This window comes from Dermacentor variabilis, chromosome 11 (assembly GCF_050947875.1).
Source record: "Dermacentor variabilis isolate Ectoservices chromosome 11, ASM5094787v1, whole genome shotgun sequence".
Classification (NCBI taxonomy): Eukaryota; Metazoa; Arthropoda; class Arachnida; order Ixodida; family Ixodidae; genus Dermacentor; species Dermacentor variabilis.
The window spans coordinates 89,587,538-89,609,280 of NC_134578.1; the positions used below are offsets into that span (position 1 = coordinate 89,587,538).

At 42.8% G+C, this 21,743-nt stretch overlaps 2 protein-coding genes across 2 annotated transcripts in view; one reads left to right on the forward strand and one right to left on the reverse strand.

The window, feature by feature from the left end:
• Positions 1-1,892: 1,892 nt before the first annotated feature.
• Positions 1,893-21,743, reverse strand: part of LOC142564755 (uncharacterized) — a 42,006-nt gene continuing 22,155 nt past the window's right edge. Inside the window, exons 5-8 of the mRNA XM_075675905.1 lie at positions 16,568-16,597; positions 14,563-14,598; positions 13,898-13,963; positions 1,893-2,064 (exon numbers count right to left, since the gene is read on the reverse strand). Coding sequence (XP_075532020.1) covers positions 1,960-2,064; positions 13,898-13,963; positions 14,563-14,598; positions 16,568-16,597 — 237 coding nt within the window. The 3' untranslated portion in view covers positions 1,893-1,959. The remainder of the gene's footprint in view (positions 2,065-13,897; positions 13,964-14,562; positions 14,599-16,567; positions 16,598-21,743) is intronic.
• Positions 4,594-5,971, forward strand: LOC142564416 (uncharacterized). Its single transcript, XM_075675409.1, has one exon. The coding sequence runs from the start codon at positions 4,594-4,596 to the stop codon at positions 5,599-5,601; it is 1,008 nt and encodes a 335-aa protein (XP_075531524.1). The 3' UTR covers positions 5,602-5,971.

The following is a 21,743-nucleotide window of genomic DNA, read 5'->3' on the forward strand; positions in this document are numbered from 1 at the left end:
GTGGCCTCCAGTGTTTTTAGAAACACTTCTTTCTTTATATGTGCCAAGCAGTAGGGAGGCTTTACGTGACTCAATCATGCTTCCTAAGTTAAAAATCGGAATAAGGACAATCACAAGACCATTGTAAGAGTGATTTGTAAATGTGGCACCTAATGCAACTTATTCAAGCATGTGCTTAGGGTAGATTAAAGCAAGTGCATAATCTGCTCTTACAGGATGACTTGTGATGAGTAAAAAAAAGCCTTCCTCACATCATCCTTTTTGTTTCTTTTGGATCTTGGTGCACCATGTGTACTGTTACAGCTGCGTTCATGCAGCTGGGTATAGTTTGTTTATGTGTCCTGCTTAATCCCTTGTACTCATCATTCAAGTGTTATCTTTGCCGTAACAAAATAGAGTTACCTGTGCTACATATTTTATTAGCGTGTTTGCATTAGGGCAAGTTTTGTATTAGTGGTTATTGTAATCTGTGAAATTGTCTAAAACATACTTTGTCTTGGAAAAGTATGTTTGTCAACATAAATAAACAATTAGCATAAATGTCGCGGTATTTCTTTTTGTACTACTGTCAGTTATGAAGTTTTATACACTATTGCATGTTCTATGACAGAATAAAATTGATGCACAACTTTGTAATGTGGTATTTTTCAGATCACTTTTTGACTGACACTAACATGCACAAGTTGTGTGGGAAAAGTGCCAACAAGTGTACCATAAGGTAGGGCAGCTGTTTTTACTGTTAGATTGGATTTTCAATTCCCAACCAGTTGTTTTCAGCAAGCGTAGTATAACGCATATATTATGTGACAAAAGTTAGAATATTGGTTTTATTGCACTTCATTATCTGGATCTCCTGGGTACATAAGTGCAGCCTTTTTTATTTGTTATGTGTAGCTTACTTGCTTAGGATGTTAAATCATAAGTTCTAAATAAAAACACGTCTAGGAGAATAGCGAAATAGGTTTAAGTTATAAATCGTTTGATATTTTATAAGAGACTTGTGCAGTGGTGAATTGAACCTGTACATGAATTACATATTATTTTGGCTTCATATTATGGTTCTGAGTGGCATTGCAGTGCCATGAATATGCACCTGCAGGCTACATATTGGATGCTTATTTAAGACTGTTTTGCTTGCTTGGCTGTTGATTCCAGTTTAATAGTAATGAGAACTGTCTTGCTTTCATGGCGATTAGGTGCTGACTGATACATTTCAATTTTCCAGAAGCCAATAAGAAAGGGTGATGAAATATTACCTTTTTGTTGCTAACCTGCCATGTCCATTTTGCTATGTCCATTTTGGAAATCATATGTTTTCTTTTCACAGTAGTTATCTTGAGAACTAGCCGTAGTCGTGTGTACTTAAAGCAAAAGTTGGGGACACATTTTGAAAAGCGGCTCAGCACTGCCATCCGAGAGTCAAACTACTTACATGGATTAGTTATTTTACTCTATTCGCAAGAGTCCCGCACCACGCACTAAAGGTTTCTTGACAGGCACTGCTGGAGTCATCAGACTCATAAAGAATAGTTATCCGAATCCTTCAGCAGTGGTCATGTCACCCTTTATCTTAAGTCGTCTGACTCCTGTAGAATAGTTAACGGACTGCCTCAGCACTAGTCTTGTAACCCTTTTGAGAGGGTTAGGAGACTGCAATAACAGAGTGTGTATGATTATTGTGTATGGAGTCACGTAGCTACCTTTTATCGAGCACAGATAGTCTTGGGACTCTCTGCCGAAAGAGAGTTCGGGCGTCTCCCACAAAGTGTGTCGTATACGTGGCGAGTGTAGGCTCTCCGAAAAGAGTAAGAGATACAATTGTTTTTTTTAGTGTGAACGACTTTCAGGCGAAACTGTGACTTTTTACAGACGTGATGTCAATACGAGATAAATTCGTAATATTCAAAATTTTATTGAGCAATTTATCAAGTAAAAATGTGGCCAGGGCCAGTTACCGATTCAGACCCACCCAAAGGCATATACCGCTTTCTGCCCGTACGCTATGCCGTCATCTAAGGTTTCCAGCAGCACAGACCCACTCTTTGCCATCTTGCGAGAACAATTCTGCAGAATCGCAAAGAAAACACGGCAATGATAACAGTGTTATTGCTTTCCTGAAATTGATTCTTATTCACCATTAGCAGCGCTGTAAAAACTTCAGATCAATGCGTATTTTTATGCTAACACGTTATTCTACTGTGTTTCATGATATACGCTTCCATGTAGAATTTGGCTGCTTAAGCATCCTTTATATATCAAGAAAAGGACAGTGCGCAGGGCTGATAATTAAACGTGGAAGTTGACTTTTACGATTACACCAACAGAAAGAAATATTTTTATGTTGGGGATTATGTACCAAGTCAACTTTTAGGCATCAATATGAATGCATCGTGCAAGAAAATGATAGGGTATGTATTTCTATATGCCTGTCTTCATCAGAAATGAATTTTAGTCACCTATATTGTCTGAAGAATAGTTTCATAAATATGAAAAAAATTTTAAATTCGAACACAGTTCAAATCAAACTTTCTGAATTTGCAGGTATGGCTTTTATCGCTAGTTATCGCTTTGACACCCTATGACGCACTTCTGTATCAACATGTATCCCTCAATGAATAAATATAGCATTGCAACATAACATTGAAACCTAAAATGTGGAATTTCTTATGTGTGATAATATGGAATTACCTGATGTCGAAGTTATATAAAACCCGTTTTCTGGCTTAAGTGCAATATTAGGAAATGCACTTGTTGAACCTCAAATCGGCAATGAAGAAATGAGAAAGAGGGCACCTTCGGTGTGGCGACTGTGATATTGTGCAGGATGTAACAGTGCTAAGTTGGGAATCGCGAAGAAATATTTTGCGGCAAGCACATCGGTCCTACGAAACTTCATTTGAAATGCGGGAGCATTCGGGAGTTTTCATTATAGAACAATCACTACAGAACAAACTCTGATTGGGGGCTTACCATGGTAGTTGCAAAGAAAAGTGTACAATGACTGCACTTTACCGTTGCTAAGATACAGTGTAGAAACTTTGAAGTTAACGAAGAAATAGATATCAACGGCCGCCCAAAAGCTATGGAACGATAAATGTTAGTAAGAGACAGGAATAAAGCTGTGTGGGTCTGACAGCGAACAGTGATATTCAATATTCTAGTTGGCGATAATGCAAAAAAATGGAACTGGGCATGCCATGTAATGGGTAGCGCCGATATCCAGTGCACGTTAAGAATTACACAGTAGGTGCTAAGGGAAGGGAAGCGCTGTCTGGGCCGGCAGGAAATATGTGGTGATGAAGCTGAGAAATTTTCAGGCGCACGTTTTAATCAGCTATTGAAAGACACGGACAATTGGAGACCGCTGGGAGGGCCGCTTATAATTGACTCTACATAAAATAGGCTGGCGATTAAGAATGGGCCAGAAGTCGACTTTTCGTGCTTCCTGATATGCTGCAATTTCAAACAGACGAATTAGAAAAAAAAATTGAAAAGTATAAACAAACCGCGCCACACAAAAGAACAAAGGAAACGAATTCTGTCGGACCTATGTGCTAAAATTGCTTCTGGCCACTACATGGAAACCATAATTGTTAAAGAAAGCTCCTCTCACTACCACTGTTTCTTAACGGCATGTTTGAACCGGCACGCAGCTGGTGCAAGACACTAAACATCTGCTTGAGTATCTTCTTCAAGTTTCAGCCTAGTGTGAAATGTTTCGGTCAGCTTTAGCAGGCGACGAAACGCTAACGCTATCGTACACTGCAGATCACGGTACAAAATAGTCTCCCTTCCAACTTTGGCGTACAATGTTGTAGAAGCTGCGCAAGAAGTTTGGTCAGCAAGATGGGACACTCGGCTTTTTTTCTCTGCGAAGCAACAGCATATGCATGCGCAAACCAGCTCATCATGCTGTCGCGAACGCTAGAAATCCAAAAAACAAACAAAAGAAACCCGGAAACTTTCAGTAGAAAACAACGAAGCGCAAGCTTATGTGCAAAAAAAAAACCTCTAAGCAGCGCCATAACGTAGTTCCTTCGTATTTGAGCAATATTGGTTGATTAACTCAAGAGTCATAATATTTATGAGAAATACATAACTGCATGCGAAAAGCACGCAAATATTTTTTTTCTTCGTGCCAACGCAGCCACTGCAATAAGTCTTGCTATCCTCCACAGTTTTGTACGCGATGTACGACAAGAAGCGTAGTTTTCTAGAATGTGACAGGGAACATCTTAAACATGACATTCTAGCATTGAGGCCATGCTTAGTTGGCACGGAAGCAGCATTTGGAGCACCATGGCTCATACAGCGCACCTTTCGACTTCGCAGGCGATCTTCGCGTTCCTGCTGCTGCTGTGTCCGTGCACAGCGTATTCGGAGTATGACCCTTCGCAACCACTACTACTATCAAGCAAGGCCACAATCTACCAGCAGACCGGCAACTATCTCCTCATCGACCCACTACAACTACTGCGCCCAGCCTTCTGCGCACCATCATCGTCAACCGTGTCGTCACATCGCAGTGGCAACTTAAGCGGCTGTCCGAGTGTCAGTCCGTTTAGTTGGCACGGAAGCAGCATTTGGAGCACCATGGCTCATACAGCGCACCTTCCGACTTCGCAGGTCTGTAAAAACGTTTCGCTTTATGCTAAGAAAAGTGAAGACCCATTTTTGCTATTGCTTCCGTGCCAACAAGTGCTCTGTGAAATTGTCGCAGATTGTTTCTCTATGGCGTTGCTGTTATTGTGCTCAGGTGACGTGGAAACTAATCCCGGTCCTACTACGCGTACTGAGGCATTACTCGAACTGCAGAATTTGCCATCAAATCCTTCTGAGCAGACGGAAGTTCTTTTCCGACTGTTAAAAGACCTTCAGGCTCGTTCTGTACAATCTGCTAAGGGTCAGGCCGAGTTGGTTAACGACGTCAAGGCTATTAAGGTTGGTCAAAAGAACATCGAGACAAAAATGGAATGTATCCAGAAAAGATTAGACAACCTTGAAGAAAAAACAAATGTTTTAGACCATCTCCACGATGAAATGACTGGCATTCAGGCGTCCGCTCAAGCCCAAACAACTCGGCTAGACTCTTTACTAATGCGCGTTGACGAACTTGAGGACAGATCGCGACGCAACAACCTCATATTTCATGGCATCCGTGACTCTCGGGAATCGTGGGAACAGTCCGAATCACGCATAAGAGAAGCACTAACCGGTGTAATCGACAGCCTGCCTGATACGGCAATCGAACGTGCTCATCGCATTAGTCACTACACGCCTAATAAGTGTCGCCCAATTGTAGTTAAATTCACCAACACGAAAATAAAAGACAAAGTACTTTCTATGCGCGCACAGCTGAAAGAAAAGGGCATTTCTACCTCCGAAGATTTTTCGCCCGCCACCCGTCACGTCCGTAAAAAACTAATTGAGTACGCGAAAAGCCAGCCCCAACCATGCCCTTTCCAGTTAAGGTACACCAAACTAATAATGAATAAAAAACAGTTCGTCTATGACCCGGCAACAGACACCGTCAACGAGCATGCGCCATATGAACCACGAGATAACGGCGGGCATCCAAATTCCCAGCACGTGCCCAGTTAGGAAAACGTGAGGGGATGTGGACGAGAATCATGCATAGTATCTGTGTTCTTTACAAATATTCGAAGCGTCATGAATAAGCGCACTTCCTTAGCATCTGCATTGGATACTTGCAACGCCGACATTTTTGTGCTTACCGAAACGTGGCTACATTCACAGATTCACGATAACGAAATTCTTCAAACCGCACACAATTTTTCACTGTATCGTTGTGACCGTACAAAGCGTCAGGGAGGCGGCGTGCTCTTAGCCATTTCTAAAGATTTCCCATCTCAGTGTATTCATGTCAATACTGACCTCGAAACGGTTTGGGCCATCATTGAAATAAATCACCAGAAGATAATCATTGGCGTTTGTTACCGCCCCCCAACTTATTCATCTAATTTCGTAAATGAGATGCATGATGTCATTAATATTGTTAGATCTCGTCATCCTACATTACCTTTATTTTTGCTTGGCGATTTTAACTTACCGAACATCATATGGAATACTGAACCTCCAACTTTACACCCTTTTTCTTCATTAGCCAATGAGTTCTTAGACATGTGCTCTGTCTTTTCACTTTCACAACTTGTTACTCAACCCACACGCACTACCGAATCCGTTGAGAACACACTTGACCTTGTATTAACATCGCGGCCTGACCTAGTTTGCGACATCACCTATTTACCCGGCTTGAGCGACCATTCAGCACTTTCGTTCGACATAAATATTTTGCGGCCAAAAACTGGTAAAAAATTCAAATCTTTTCGAGACTACGCGAAAGGAAATTTTGAAGCCATTAACGCCGAATTATCTGCTTTTCTAGACGTATTTATAAACAACTTCGACAGCCGTACCGTTCAGACCAACTGGAATATGTTTGCTACAAAAATTGCTCAACTAACAAACAAATACATCCCACTGCGCACCATTGCATGTAATCTAAACGCCCCATGGTACAACATCCGTCTCAAGCGCCTGTCTAATAAAAAGAAACGCCTGCACAAATTAGCCAAACGTTCACCTAGCGTAAACCGCTGGACCAAATACAAACTGGCGGCAGATGAGTATGTAGCCGCACTCAAGCAAGCCAAAGATCACTTTCTTGGCAATACCTTGCCTTTAATGCTTAAAACCGACACCAAGAAATTCTGGCGCGTCATTAACCCCAAGGCGAACGACATAATAACCTTAATCGACAGCTCTGGAAATGTTATTCCAGCTAATCAATGTGCGTCCGCGCTTAATGATGTTTTCATGCACAACTTTTCATCAACTACACACATTACTCTTCCATCCACGCACGACTACGATTACCAAGCAATGTTTCCCATAATCATTGAACCAGCAGGCATCGTGCCAATTATCTCATCTTTAAAGGTTTCTTCGGCTCCAGGACACGATTTAATAAACGCGAAATTTTTGAAAAGCACTAGCTGTTACTCTTCAATTTTCCTAGGAATGATCTTCCAACAGTCGCTAGATAAGGGTTCTTTGCCTGATGAATGGAAGATTGGGAAGGTGATCCCACTCCATAAGTCGGGTGACAAGCATTCTCCATATAACTACCGCCCTATCTCGCTCACTTCCATTCCATGTAAGATGTTAGAACATATACTTGCCTCTAATCTTGCTAGCTTTCTTGAAACTAACTCATTTTTTTCACCATCGCAACATGGCTTCCGCAAGACGTATTCATGTGAAACACAACTAGTTTTATTTACGCACAAGCTAAACGTCATTCTTGACCGCTCTTCAACTGCCGACTGTATATTCTTAGACTTTTCGAAAGCGTTTGACAAAGTGTGCCATAACCTTCTAATGTTTAAGTTGCATCGAATTAACATTGATCCCAGACTGCTTGCATGGCTTGAGTGCTTTCTTTCTAACCGTTCGCAGTTTGTCTTTGCTAATGACTCAAACTCTCAAACGAGCAGAGTACAGTCCGGCGTACCTCAAGGGTCGGTACTTGGTCCCCTCCTTTTTTTAATTTACATAAATGATCTACCCTCTTGTGTTTCCTCTAACATCCACTTATTCGCCGATGATTGTGTAATTTTCAGGGAAATAATATGTGACACTGATATATCTTCTCTTCAATCCGACCTTAACGCTATTTCTACTTGGTGCCAATCATGGTCAATGGAATTAAATATTAAAAAATGTAAATTTATGCGCGTGTCCAGAACTTCTAACCAGCTTCCTTCTTACTGCATTAATAATCTCCCCTTAGACTCTGTTTCCTCCTACAAATATCTTGGTGTCCATATTACTAGAAACCTCTCGTGGTCCATGCACGCTTCTTACGTAATTAAAAATGCTAACCGCATGCTGGGATACCTAAAACGCAATTTCACTAAGGCACCATCTTCCCTAAAATTAATGTTATACAAGTCACTAGTTCGCTCAAAACTTGAGTACGCCGCAGTAGTTTGGGATCCCTTTCAGAAAAACCTAATTCACTCTTTAGAAATGGTACAAAATAACTCTGCTCGTTTCGTTTTTTCTAATTATAACCGAACTGCCAGCACTTCTGTAATGAAATTAAACCTTGATTTGCCATCTTTAGCCTCTCGCCGTAAAGGCCTTAGACTTTCACTTTTTCATAAGATATTTCATCATCCTTCACTTCGCGACGAACTTATCTCCCCTCCTCAATACATTTCATCAAGGTTAGATCACAATAACAAAGTTGGAATTTCATTATGCCAAACCAATGTCATGTCTCATTCATTCCTCCCGCGTACATCTGCCGAGTGGAATCGCCTACCAGCCTCAACCGCTACTATTCTTGACCATCAGCACTTCACGGCAGTATTAGATAACATTGTATAACTGGAGAATTTCATTCGTGTTTTTGTACTACCAATTGTATAACTGTTTTTGTATTACCGGAACACTGTATTACTGCACTGCATGCACCGTATTTAATTTTATTGACCAGCACTCCAGGAACACTCAGATAACATTGTATAACCGAGAACCATCTATTTCTGTACTATTAACTATTTTGCTGCACTGTACTTTTTTTTTGTATTTGATGTAACCACTCCCCTCTTTAATGCCTCTGGCCCTGAGGGTACACGAAATAAATAAATAAATAAAAGGCTTTTCCTCGAACGGGAGGAATACCACGCTTCCGAGTCAAGGCCGTTGCATTTCAGCCTCTTCCATGAAACTGATACGAAATGACAGGCAGGCTTACAATTTGTGAGTGTATTGTACGCTCATTTTGAATGGGAATGCGGGCTAAATGCGAAAACACCCGTGTAATTAGATTCAGGTGCTCGTTAAAGAAACCCAGCGGGACACAATTTCCGGAGTCCTCCGCTGTGGCGTGCCTCATAATGAGAGCGTCGTTTTATCAAGCAAAAACCACATAATCTAATCTCAATCTAATGGGAATGCGTTTCCTTCACCACGCACTGAAGCTGCTACTTGGTATGAGAATACTTTAACTTGGCTATTTCATTCAGTATAAACAGTTCTTTCACCAGCTTCGGGCATTCTCTCAAGTCCTTATGGTGTTATTTTTCGTTTTTATCACGTTACGCTTCGTCACGGCTACCACCACAGCCAGGGCCAGTGGCCTGGCCTGTGCAGACTGCTCTGACGTGACCATGCTTCAAGGATTGGCAGGGGTAGGCTTAGATGATGCCGCGGCGGGAGTCTTGCATAATTCACAAGCACATATCAAGGCAAGGGGTCGCTTTGAAATGTAAGATTTATGCTCGGCAATACGGCGCGTCAACTCAACTCATGCAACTTAGACGGGGAGGACAACAGCGCTCGTAAATACAATAAAAGGAGTAGCAGTAGACTCCTAAAAGTTTGCACCTTTAGGAGATTTTCTTCTCCGACAACAATAATCCTCATATCCATTGCTTGCGTTCCCTGACACATTTGCGCTCGCTATTTCCTGTCGAGAATACTATCGCATGCTCATAACGGTCATGCCGTTCGTGGCTTCGAAGTAACGGGTTTGCCGCATAAAGGAAAGTAACTGCAAGGAAGGCAGTTGATAATTACTCTTGTGGGTCACAATAGGCCCCAAGGGGTGCAAACATTTTAAATGGTGTAGTACATATGCATACGTCGTAACTGGTATGAGCCGTACTGTTATGTTCTGTACATAGGAAATCGTACGTAAGTGCAGTTAATAATCTGGATTGCTGTCGGCGTATTCTGTAGGGCCTGCTTGGACAGGTCACGAGTGAGAATGTCGTTCATGCCCTGTTGGCACCTTTGTAATTTAACTTCCCATAAGGTCGACTTAGATTGCCGGCCCTGCCAAGCGCGTCAGTGATGATATTCACAAGCGATAAGCATCCCGACAGCGTCTCATCAACGATGTTCAATAAATTTGAACAAGCTATCATTAACTGCTAAAGCTGGCGGTATCAGCATATCATCGCTGCTGTTCCAGAAAGGTCTGCATTGTTGGCCTGAGAGCCTTTACTGCCACCGCCCAAAGAAGAAATATTTTACATTCAATCAATGAAGAACTGCGTTATACAATTTTGCTGCTTTAGTGCAAGTCTTGCTTTGATAAGCGTACATCAAAAAAAGAGTTTTTTGCTTTGTTTAAAGTACAATTTCTATGTCGGGGACATCAGTTGTAAACTCAGGCTGAGGAAATTTTGTCCCCTTTTCTCAATCTGACTGCAGCTTATGCGGTGGTTATTTTCTGCATATAGCTGCTAGGGATATATTGATATCGGTGTTCAGGCTCTCACAGTCGGCAAAATTAGAGTAGCGCAGGAGGTGACACTTCCTGACTTTATTTCTCCCGGTGGACTCTCCCTGCCACTGACCCATGCGTGCCTATGAATGTTAATCTTGAAGGCATATTTATTAAACTTGAGCGAAGATTAGACAACCTTCATAGACTGAAAAGATTTAGCCTGCTAACAGCAATGCATGGTGTTTTATAGACGATAGCATTGGGACAAGAAAAGTGTTTTGCACAGTGTCGGCAATTGCTCGTCCTTCCAAGTGGAAAATGGGGATCTCCTAAATTAAATGCCTCGTACTTTCGCGAAAACAATATAAGAGGCTGCCAGTGGCACAGGAGGTAAGGCACCACGAGATCAACCAGGCAATTGATTCAAAATAAAAAGGGTGCCTATAAGAAATCAAAACTTGTGAATATGTCTAACCCAATAAGTAGGGCCACATCCGTTGACCAGTCAACACTGAGCAAATAAAGTTATATATAATTTGAACGGAGGGATGATCATCTAAGGACTGTAACACTTGAATAATTATGAAGACTCCATTGCAGAAACGAATGCACAAAGTAAAACAAAAGTAAGGCGAAGCTAAGAGAAAATTGGAGCATATACATTATACATCGATCAGACTTGACACCAAATGGCAACAGGCAACGAAAACTTCGACGTTTTACTTTGGTATGAAGGTACAAGGGCTTGGCCATATATACGCAAGACAAACCAAAGATGTGCAACTGTTGTTTTGTTAAATGATGACGAAGGAATTGCGCTCGAGGACCTGACCACCACCATTAGCCAATAATCGGTGACTTCAGGTGTTCCCAATATATATTCAAATTCTCCTGATATATAATAAAGGAGGCTTTAAAATATGCAAAGTTGCAAACCGGTCTTTATTATTTTGGAAGTTTGCCATAAGGTGACAACTGCAAAATCGCACACGCCACCATTGTCAGTCTGCGTTCATGCGAAAACATTCAACGAACTGTCACCCCCAAATGTGGTGCAGTAACGCAGTCATTGGCGCCTTAACCTCTCTTAGGAGCATTTCAACAGATACATAACTTTAATGCACTGCGGTGATTGATGGGTATAGATTATTTTCAACGCGCAGGTGCTTGTTTGGATGCCATTTGAAGGTATTGGTCTTTGGCATGCGGCAAGAAACCTTTTGCGAATACAGTTATGATGTGCTGATATAACGGAGCTTTTGCATATTGCACAAGTCTGACAGGAAGGTTGCCGGTAGAGATGGTAGTGTGCTATGACTGTCTTGATATGGCATGTTGGCATTTTATTCCTAAAATGAACAGCACAAGGACAACACAGACAGGACAACACATTTCGGTGTACATTACACCCAAATATTTAAATGAATTAGCCTGTGCGATACTATCTTCCCAATGAGGAACGATAATTTGCTCAGGAACACTTTGAGGGAATTCTAGGACGGCGCTTTTTCTGATATTGGTAGAGAGCTTAATGCCATCAAGCCTCCTTTCGAGGGTGCTCATATAAGACTAGAATTTCATACAACGCGTGGGTATACCAAAGCAGCAAAGAATACGATTTCGTCGGGATATAAGCACGCATGCACGTCCTTTTGCAAAGGTGCAGTACTCAGTAAAATATTAAAGAGCAATGGCGATAGGACTCATCTCTGTGGTAGACCTCTTGACTGTTGATTCGTTAACGAAGACACTCGCGTAAAGAGCAGTAAAATTCCCTGCCGTTAAAAATTGCTCTTAGCGGGAAGAAGGTATCATGGAGTCATGGCAGAAGGCACTTGGGCAACACCTGCAGAGCAAGCTCGAATTTGTGGACGTACATGACCCGCTCAAAACTAACATCTCGATGGATATGGTTACAGTTGTACAAGAAAGACTATCGGAGGCAACCAGTGCTGTGTCAATTTGCATTTAAGATCTGTACTGTTCGGCTGCTCACGGCGAATTGTTCATTGTCATTCCATAATTGATTCATAAAACAGAATAGTCAAATTTCAGAATAAGTGCTGTATCAAGACGGAAGCGTTTCTTGAATTGCCAACTATATATTTATCGTCCACTATAGTTCAAATTCGATATCGCGACTTTATCCAGAAACGAGGCATCCCTGTAGGTTGCACTTGGGGGCCTGTGTTGTGCAAGATTTTTCCATACAAGTTTCACAAAAGGCTAATGGAGATCACAGCTGATGATGATAGAGTGCTTTGCGAATTCCGATACGTGGGCGATCTTTTGGATAATTTGAAGGTTGGGACCCTCTTACTGTTTCAAATGTGTGGCTAAAGCCATGTTAATGTACTTCAAAGGGTGTTCAAAGCCAATTGAGAATTATTTATATATATATATATATATATATATATATATATATATATATATATATATATATATATATATATATACGCTTGATCCTTGACATGCTGCTTATGTGAGGGGCTTTCCGCCGATAAATCTGAGGCTTTTCATTTCTCTCTATTGTATTCTATGTCTGTGTAAAATGCATGGCTTCTTGAAGGACAACCTTTGTCGCCTAGCCAAATGATAATAGAAAACGAGCGCTGCCTAATAATATAGAACTCAATAAAGTAAGAAGATCTTAGTGTTGTATGAATATCTATTCAACTTTAAACGAGCAAGAATTGCTTACCACGAAATTTCCAAATATTCAAGGACATCAATCGTACTGGGCCCAAATATTAATCTCTAGAACATTCTGAAACGAGTAGTCTCGCGTCGTACTGAAACAGCACGTTCACATATTCCCACAGTAATTTGTGTTGCAGTTTCCTTGGCTGCAACCCCGACGCGGTTGCGTGACTTCTGTTGTGGAGTTGCAATTATTCTCGTGGAGAAACGCTCGCATTTGTTTAAAGTGGAGTATAGCGTGTAAGTTGCGCTGGAAGAAATGTCATGTGAAAATTTTATATCTTCAGCACCATGCACAGAGCTTTGACATGTGTGCTCTGTTGTAATATTTGATTCGAAGACGTGGTCAAAAATTCATGCCACCGAGTGATGCAGATGTGTGATAGCATGCTGTAGCACTACTAGTGGTGGCTTAGTGGCAGGACATATTTTTCATATTGTAAACTTTTGTGCATAGAATGCAGTAATGACAATTTATATTGCAAGCACGTAGCTAAGGTTGTAGGGAGGTCACCATTAAATAGCCAAGCAACATTACTCACTCTGTAGTAAAGGAATAGACAAATGCAGATAAGGGAAAAATATCAAGTTGTTACTTTCTCGCTACCTTTTTGCAACTGCAATCGGCACCATACACTAGGAGTATTACTAGGAATTATTAAAACTATTGCGGTTTAATAAAAATTTGACTTCTTTTCATGAATAACCACAGCTTACCTTGAAGCTCATACTGAGTATGGTATGTTTTATGGCATCATTCTATATGTCGCATGCTGGATTGTTTTTTCTAAAGCAGCTAGTGTTATGAAGAAATGCATCGCATTCGGGTTATCAACTCTTAGACGTGGATATGCCGAATGGCTCTATGCCGTTTTTCTCGCTATATTAGTAGATACGGTAATTTACACATCAATGTAATCTTCGTATACATACCACATATATTGCTGAGACAACTCTAAATTCTTCTGGCATTTGTAGATCTGTATAAAACGTCGAACTCTGTTGGCAAAAGAAAATTTTACAAACCTCAGTAATCGTCACTCTCGAGCGTAAAGAATGAGCCGTAAAATACGTAAAAAACTGCTGAGGACGTATTCTAGATCTGTCTCAGAGTACTGCCGATACTTGATTGGTAATGCTTACTTATCGATCGAGTGACAACGCTTTACCTACACAACAGCAATTTGTCCAGTTTTTAGCTTTAACCATATTTTTATTTTACTTCTATTTACTGTCTTTCATACATCAATGGAAGCTATATACCTGCTTGGTATTTCCACTTGAATATGTCTAGAACGTAAGTTCTTAGTTGGTTGTGACTTTGCTTTCTAATTTTTTCTGGTTTAGATCTATGCAACGCAAATAAATTTGAAAGAAAAGACCCTCATCAGTGGTTAAAAGAAAAAGACCAGACGGAACACTGTTTGTTGAAAAACAACATAAATTGTGTACTTTTTGTGCATGTAGGTAAGACGAATTCTGTATGGGGATCTGAAACGCGCATACTTCCTTCAAACTTTACACGGTACACTTCAGTCATATATTGTAGTGCTAGACTCACGAAACATTCAGCACAGCATGGATGTTCTTTTACATACCGTATTTTGGGTGGCATCGTATAAACATTCAATTATCTGAAATAAAAGAAATAATAGCAGTTCTAGACCATATTAAGTATAAGCAAGACATTCGTCAGAGATAAAGAGGGTTAATCGAGAGGCTGATTCTTACTATTCATATTATAAGAAGCTAACAAACAAAGACACAAATGACAACACAGGGGACATTACTTGTAATTACTAATTGAATTGAAGGTACCATAAATATATAAAATTTAAACTGGATCAACAAACAACGTGCTACAAGTGGTGAACAATCCTACGTCTTCGCATGGCGCGTGCGATGTTCTAACCAATTCAGCTAGCGCGGATGCCTTCTTCCCATCCACTTTCTGGGGTATTTACGTCTTGCTGCTAGAATTAACCCTAGGAGTGTTAGCCAGCGCCACCACTCACAAACCTGGGTGGTGGGTGTCTAGCATCCTTACTGCTGCCGGTGTCACGAGTACGGGAACTGTGTTGGGTGAATGCAACTAATCAATAAACCCATACATGCTACACCTGAAGGCATCAATGTTGGCAGATTCGAGACCCTCGTGCTGTAAGGAACGAGAATAAAGGGGGTCAGCGGAGGGGCCTGAATTTTGTTATTCAAATCAGACGTGTGTTTCTTAGAGACATCAATTAATTGTGCGAGTCATGATGGGAGGTTCATCCATTAGGCAGATATATAAACAGCTCGAACAATAAAAGAAATTTTCTAAATGAAACTGTTTTTTCCGAAGTGGCTGAGACCAAGAAGGTAAGGCATAGCTTGTTTTTATACAAGAACGATCACTTAGGTTAAAAAATCATACCTGCAACTGGAATCGAGTGCAAACTCCGCAAAAAGGCTTTAGTCATTTTTTATCATAGGCGATTGTGTTTCTACAGGAACGTTCTTGAGAAACAGGTGTCATTGAGGTGCACCATCCTTATCGTTCTTTATAATGCAGTTTCATGCCGGCCCACACCACACACGTGTGAAAACCGACAATCTGCATTCGTCTGAAACACCGACAAATTGGAGGATGCAGACGCTGAATGTGCACATTATGTTTAAGATAATAGTTGCTTTGCAAGTAGGTTATTTTGGAGCATGTAGTGCACATATTCAAGAGTACATAATTTACCTTTCTACTGGTGGCCGTATTTCACCTGAATATCAGCGCTCTCAAGGTGCCCCTCGCTACACGAGGATACTGTACTGCATCTGATATATGCTCAGTGTTGTCGCCAAAAATCGAACGTGCACTACAAGAGTGTGGTTTATTGAAATGAACGCGAGGCAGGCCTAGTGCTGCACGTTCTCGACTGCACCCTAATGTCAGCGATTCCTATGTATGGAAGGGGATACTTGTACATGTAGTGGGGGCACTTGGCATGTGATAGAAATTGTGGTTGGACAAGCGTCCGCAAACTTCTGATCGAATTTCCTGAGTAAGAAGTTGCATACCTGTTACATTTTTTTTCACTGTTTGTCGTCCTTCGTCCTCACACAATGACTCAGTAATATTATCGGTTTACGCTACCTTCCAAAACCTAATGCGGCTGACTTCAACCTGAAGCCGCATGCAAGTAAACAAGGCATGCATTTGTCTACATTCGGATAAATTGTATAAAATGAAGGATCTTCAATGACCTAATTGATATTTTATCAGGAGTCATCAATCACTTGTGTTCCTTTTTTATTACAAAAGAGAAAGTTTATTGTTGGTTTTATGATCGTAGTCGTGCAGCGCAGAAGGCACATAACTTTTACTGTTTCGCGTCGTTCAACCCCGGATAAAGATCTTGCTCGGGGCTACTGAAATTACGCTATATTTAGATGACTAATTATGGTTATCCTAAATTACCTAAAAGTTAACTTTTTTCTCCACGACGTTAGTTGTAAGAGCGATTTCTTCTACACAACATTGAATATTGGCAATAGACCTGGTGGGTTGTAGGAAATCAGGCTGCAGCTAATATGCCGGAGAAATGACAGGCCAAACATATATCGTACCGGATCTAGGTATGCCGCTTGAGCCATATCCTTGGATGCGGTGCGTCAGTGCCGTAGATGTGGTTAGCAATGAAAAAAATAACAAAAAACAAATAATTAGAAGGTTATCAATGAAACAAATGAGCCAACGTCAGCAAACTTGCCCAGGCAGTATAAAATATGACAATATAACGCGCCAAATTGTGTACGCCTATGCAAATGTGGCAAACATAAATGAAGCCTAAGTCAGAAATATTACCACAAAAGATATATTGTGATATCTTATTATTGTGATAGCATTTATATGCACACTCCAAGGGCATTATTGTTGCCTTCGTGACCGTCGCTGTCGGACTCACCGTCACCTTGATTTTAGGTATGAAGTCCAAGGGCGGTAACACCGTCGCCGCGCCTCGTATGCTGTATGTGCGAGTGAAAGTAGGCGATAGAAGACGGCCATGTCAGCTCAAATTGGCGCGCGAAGGAGGAAACGCGCCGTCTTCCGTCTCTAGAACCACCGTTGGGGGATGGGGGTAGGCGAGAGGGGGGAGTTGAGACGGTATTGTCCTACGGCAACACCTGCGCATGTCGCCAGCGAGCCTAAGGGTTACTGATGATCGCGGCTCAATCTCGAGTGCCATATATGAAGGAACGAAGGGGACGCCACGCTGGTAGGAAAGGGGGCGGCTTCTACTCCGCCAACAAGTGCGTATTTTAGAGCGCCCCGCACCGTATCTTGAAACGGATTTGCAAAAGGCTCATACCTTTGTGTGCACTGTGTTCACGCCGCTCTTGCATTGAAGCGTTAGACCGCAGGAACGTCACTTCGCTCGCTGTTGCTGCCACACTTGCTCACACCATGTCCAGCGCTTTGCAGCGAGTGTCCGCGCTCATCGAGTATTATGCGTTCATGTGTGCGTGTGTGCTCCGACACCATGCTCCTTAAATCAGTTAGCGAATGTTTTCAAATTTATACGGCCGATAAAGCTACTCTACTTACTTTGTATAGCTGTATAAAAATTTGCGTTTACAATAAATGCTTCGCCTTTCGGTGGAAACTGCAACTTTTTTTCTTCTGATATTCCAAGAAAGATAAATATGTATGGTGAAGGTACAAGGCAAAATATCGCAGTACGACACATTCGCTCCTTCAAAACAATGTTCAGTAATTAACCATCACATAAAAATTGGAGCACCATAGCGCCACCTATTTGCTATGAAAACAGCCACACCAAGTATTCAGCGGCAGCATCCACAAAGCTGGCTCAACGAGAAAATTTTCGTCTACAGCATCGTGAGCAGTGTGGCAAAAATACACGAAAGAAGAAATGCCTATCACTTAAACCGTTATATAATATGTACCTCCGAAAAGCCACAAGTACTCGTTCCTCGGTGATACGATAGAAATCGTGGTGCATGTCGAATATTTTGTGCATGTGCGAAGAGGTGGCACAAGTCAATAATTAATACTTGAAGAAAAGGGCGCTACGAAGATGCGAACTAAAAGAGGAACATATAGGACGGCCATGTTGCTCTTTTAGTTCGCGTCTTCATAGCGCTCTTTTCTTCAAGTATGCAAGACCAACTCGCCCACATCCAGCTTCTGCTGCAATAATTAATACAAATTGTTCGCTGAAAAGCATTGCTAACAGATTATTCTTGCCACAAGAGCACGAGGTGTCAGAGCGACGATTTCTAACACGACGCACGCCGAAGTGGGCAACTTCAGAACACAACCACGAACACAGAGACGGAGCAATTACAGGCACTGCTGTCCAACTCGGCCGTCGGCGATCAGCTCAAGCTCATCAGAGAGGTGAGAAAATAGCAAGAGCCAGCGGAGCCCTGGACTAGGGCCCCCAACCATTAGCGATTATTTTGATTATTTTTAACAATGTTTATTTATATATCTATCTAGCTATATATTTCGCTATCTATCTATCGGGAATAGATTTCTCCACCTGGGTTTCCTAAACGCAGAAGAAAACCTAAATACTGCAATGCAGAAGCAATGACTGGCTCTCATCTTATCAACGCGCCATTGTGAACAACAACTTGGAGGATGTCATGAAATTAACCACCGTCCCATTTTACTTCACCAGCATTGCCCACTTGTGGTTCCGGAACCACGAAAGCGAAAACCCAAGCTGCACTGTGCTCAAGACAAAGTTCAGCGAGGTTTTTGGCCGCCCTGCTTATGCCGCTCAATACGAAAAGTCACGACACCTTTCTTCGGTCCTTTACTTCCAAACGGCCACAGCACAGCGCGTCCAGCCGGTGGCTGGGTGTACCGCCAGACTTCAAATTCAGGGAATTATCTACGTAGTCCAGTTAGTCGTTCTCCCCCACAGCTCCTACGACTATGTTGTAGGCTGGGATTTTCTCTCCCGTAATTAAGCTGTCATTTATTACTCCCGTGCAGAAGTCACCTTCTCTTCGCTTGGCAATGCCATATCTGACCACGTTTCGCTTTCCTGCGCCAAGTTATCCCTCACTGACGACATCCAGATACCTCCACATAAAGCCATTGTGGCACACGACTACGACGAACGTGCCGGTAAGCGGCGAAGACCGGCTCCCGCTTGTGAAAATGATTTAGGTGATTTAATTTGAGCCCAGTTCGACTATTTTAGTGCCAACAGACTCTTTAAGTTGTGGCGATCCCGTAGACACCTCACTCTTGACGATGGGTGGCCTTGTTGCAAATTTATCGGCCTTTTCCATCCAGACCACGCCGCTGCGACGCTAACCCTAGCCGCGCTTGTGTTACCGCGGCGAAGTGCTGCTGCTGCGCCAGCTTTTCTCGTCAGTGTCTGCAGTGATGGAATGGGAAGTGGAAGGGGAGCTTCTGACTCCCGAGGAATTTTCCAAGGATCCCGGATGGCAAACAGTTACTGCCAGGCGCTCCAGGGCCAAATCGGCGCCCGTCGAGCGAGTTGGTGCCATTTCTACCGGCGCTAAGCCAAATGACAACGCGACCGCAAGGGGTCGCCGAGACCGCAGCAGCACTAAAGCCAAAATTATTTGGGGTGGAAAGATGCCTCCGTTGCCCAAAGAAGACGCGAAGATCATGGTCAGGCCGAACGGAGGTCTGAACATCAGCAAGGTGGGGCCGACAGTTGTAGCCGAGGCCATAAGGAACGCAGACGGCTTCGACCAGGCGAAGCGGGACTCGGACACGATGTCCCCGAATTTTCAACAAAATATCATGGTCATCAGCACCCCCAGCAGAGAAAATGCGAACCTCTACGTCAGGGTCGAGTGCATCGCTGTTGGCGGTCAGCAGCACGAGGTGAACGCGTACGACGCAGCGCCGAACTCTACATGCAAAGGCGTCATCCGCGGCATCGCACCGAGTGAAGGCCCGGAGGAGCTCGACCGCAAGGTTGTCAACTCGACGAACCCGCTAGTCTTGGGAGCCAAACGAATCAAGAGCACGGGCACCGTGGTTGTGGTCTTCGACGGCTGCAAGGCGCCAAACTACGTGTCGTACGGCGGCAAACTTGTCAGGTGTGCATTATATAGGAAGCAAGTAGAGGTGTGCTACGCCTGTGGCCGCCTCGCGCATCGAGCGGACGTCTGCCCCTCGCCGGACGAAACTATGTGCAGGGGATGCAGCATCGCCTAACCCGAATGAACAACACATGTGCGACTCCAAATGCAGGCTGTGCGGAGGCCGACATTTCACCGCTGACAAGGAGTGCAAGCAGAGGTACCAGACGCGGTACCTCGTCAGACGCAGACGCGGGGACCGATCCCCAGCCAATAGAAGCAAGTCTCCGGCCCTCGCCATGGGCGAGCGACAACTCCCGGCCGCCGCCGGTCGCTCCGCGGCTCGCGGGAGCTCTAGATCCAGGAGCCCCTCTCCGCCTTCCGGACGCCGTTCCAGGTCCAGGGGGAGATCCGGGTCCAGGGGCAGATCCGGAAGCCGCTCCAGGAGCCGCTCTGTCTCAAGGGCGCGGTATGGGTTCAGTGCCGGCCAGCAGAGGAAGAGAAAGTCGACGTTATCAGGGGCCGATATGGTTGCTGGTGATACCCACGCGAGATCCTGCCGGAGCCCACGCGACCCGCTTCCAGAGCAAGCCAGGGACGCCGAGGTAGCGCGCCTTATGAAAGAAAACGCGGACTTAAAAGAAATTTATTTATTTATTTATTGTACCCTCGAGGCATACAAGCATTATAGAGGGGAGGGGTCAATCATTCAACATAAATACAGTTATTTGCACATACACAATTAAATATTTCAAGAAATGGGAACGAATGTAGTTTCTAATAACGAAAATTCACACTGTCATGCAAGGCTTGTACAATGATTACGGCAAAAAAATACCATTGCAACCGATTCAGACACTAAAAGATGAAGTTTCCAACCAACATAGAGAAGAAAAAAAAAATGTTGGAATGCGTTAAATTCCGCTGGAAAGAGCTTCACGAAAATGGTCACAGTTGGTAATGTTAACTAATGAGGCTGGAAGATTGTTCCAGTCGAGGCTGGTTTTGGGCAGGAAAGAGTGCGAGTATATTGCAGTGTTTTGGTGAGGGACATGGACTTTATGGGTGTGATCAAGTCGAGATGAAACAAAATTAGGCGGTTTAATCAGACGGGTCCTAAGAACATGATTGTGATGATAGATCTTATGAAACAATGCAAGTCGAGATAGTTTCCATATATTTGCAAGCGGGGGCAGATTAAGTATCGATTTCTTGTTAGTTAAGCTGGAAGTTCGATTATAGTTACTTAGGATAAAACGTGCTGAGCGATTCTGCATTGCCTCCAAGTTATTGGTAAGAGTTACAAGGCCAGGGTCCCAGATTGACGATGCATATTCGAGATTAGATCGGACATAAGTGATATATAACTGTCGCTTGAGTGGTGAAGGTGCGAGAGAAAAGTTTCTTTTCAGGTAACCAAGCATGCGATTTGCCTTTGATGTTACGTGCTCGATGTGGTACTTCCATGAAAGGTCAGTAGTAATATGTACACCGAGGTATTTATAGGTAGTTACGGATTCTAGCGCCGTGCTGTGAAGAAGGTAGTTTGGGCAAGGCATGTTATTACGCGATACTCTCATTGATTTACATTTAAGAATTTAAGCTTCATTTTCCACATTTCACACCAAGCAGAACTATTATTTAGGTCACTTTGAAGAATTATTGTGTCAGTGTAATTAGAAATGTTGCGGTAGATAACACAATC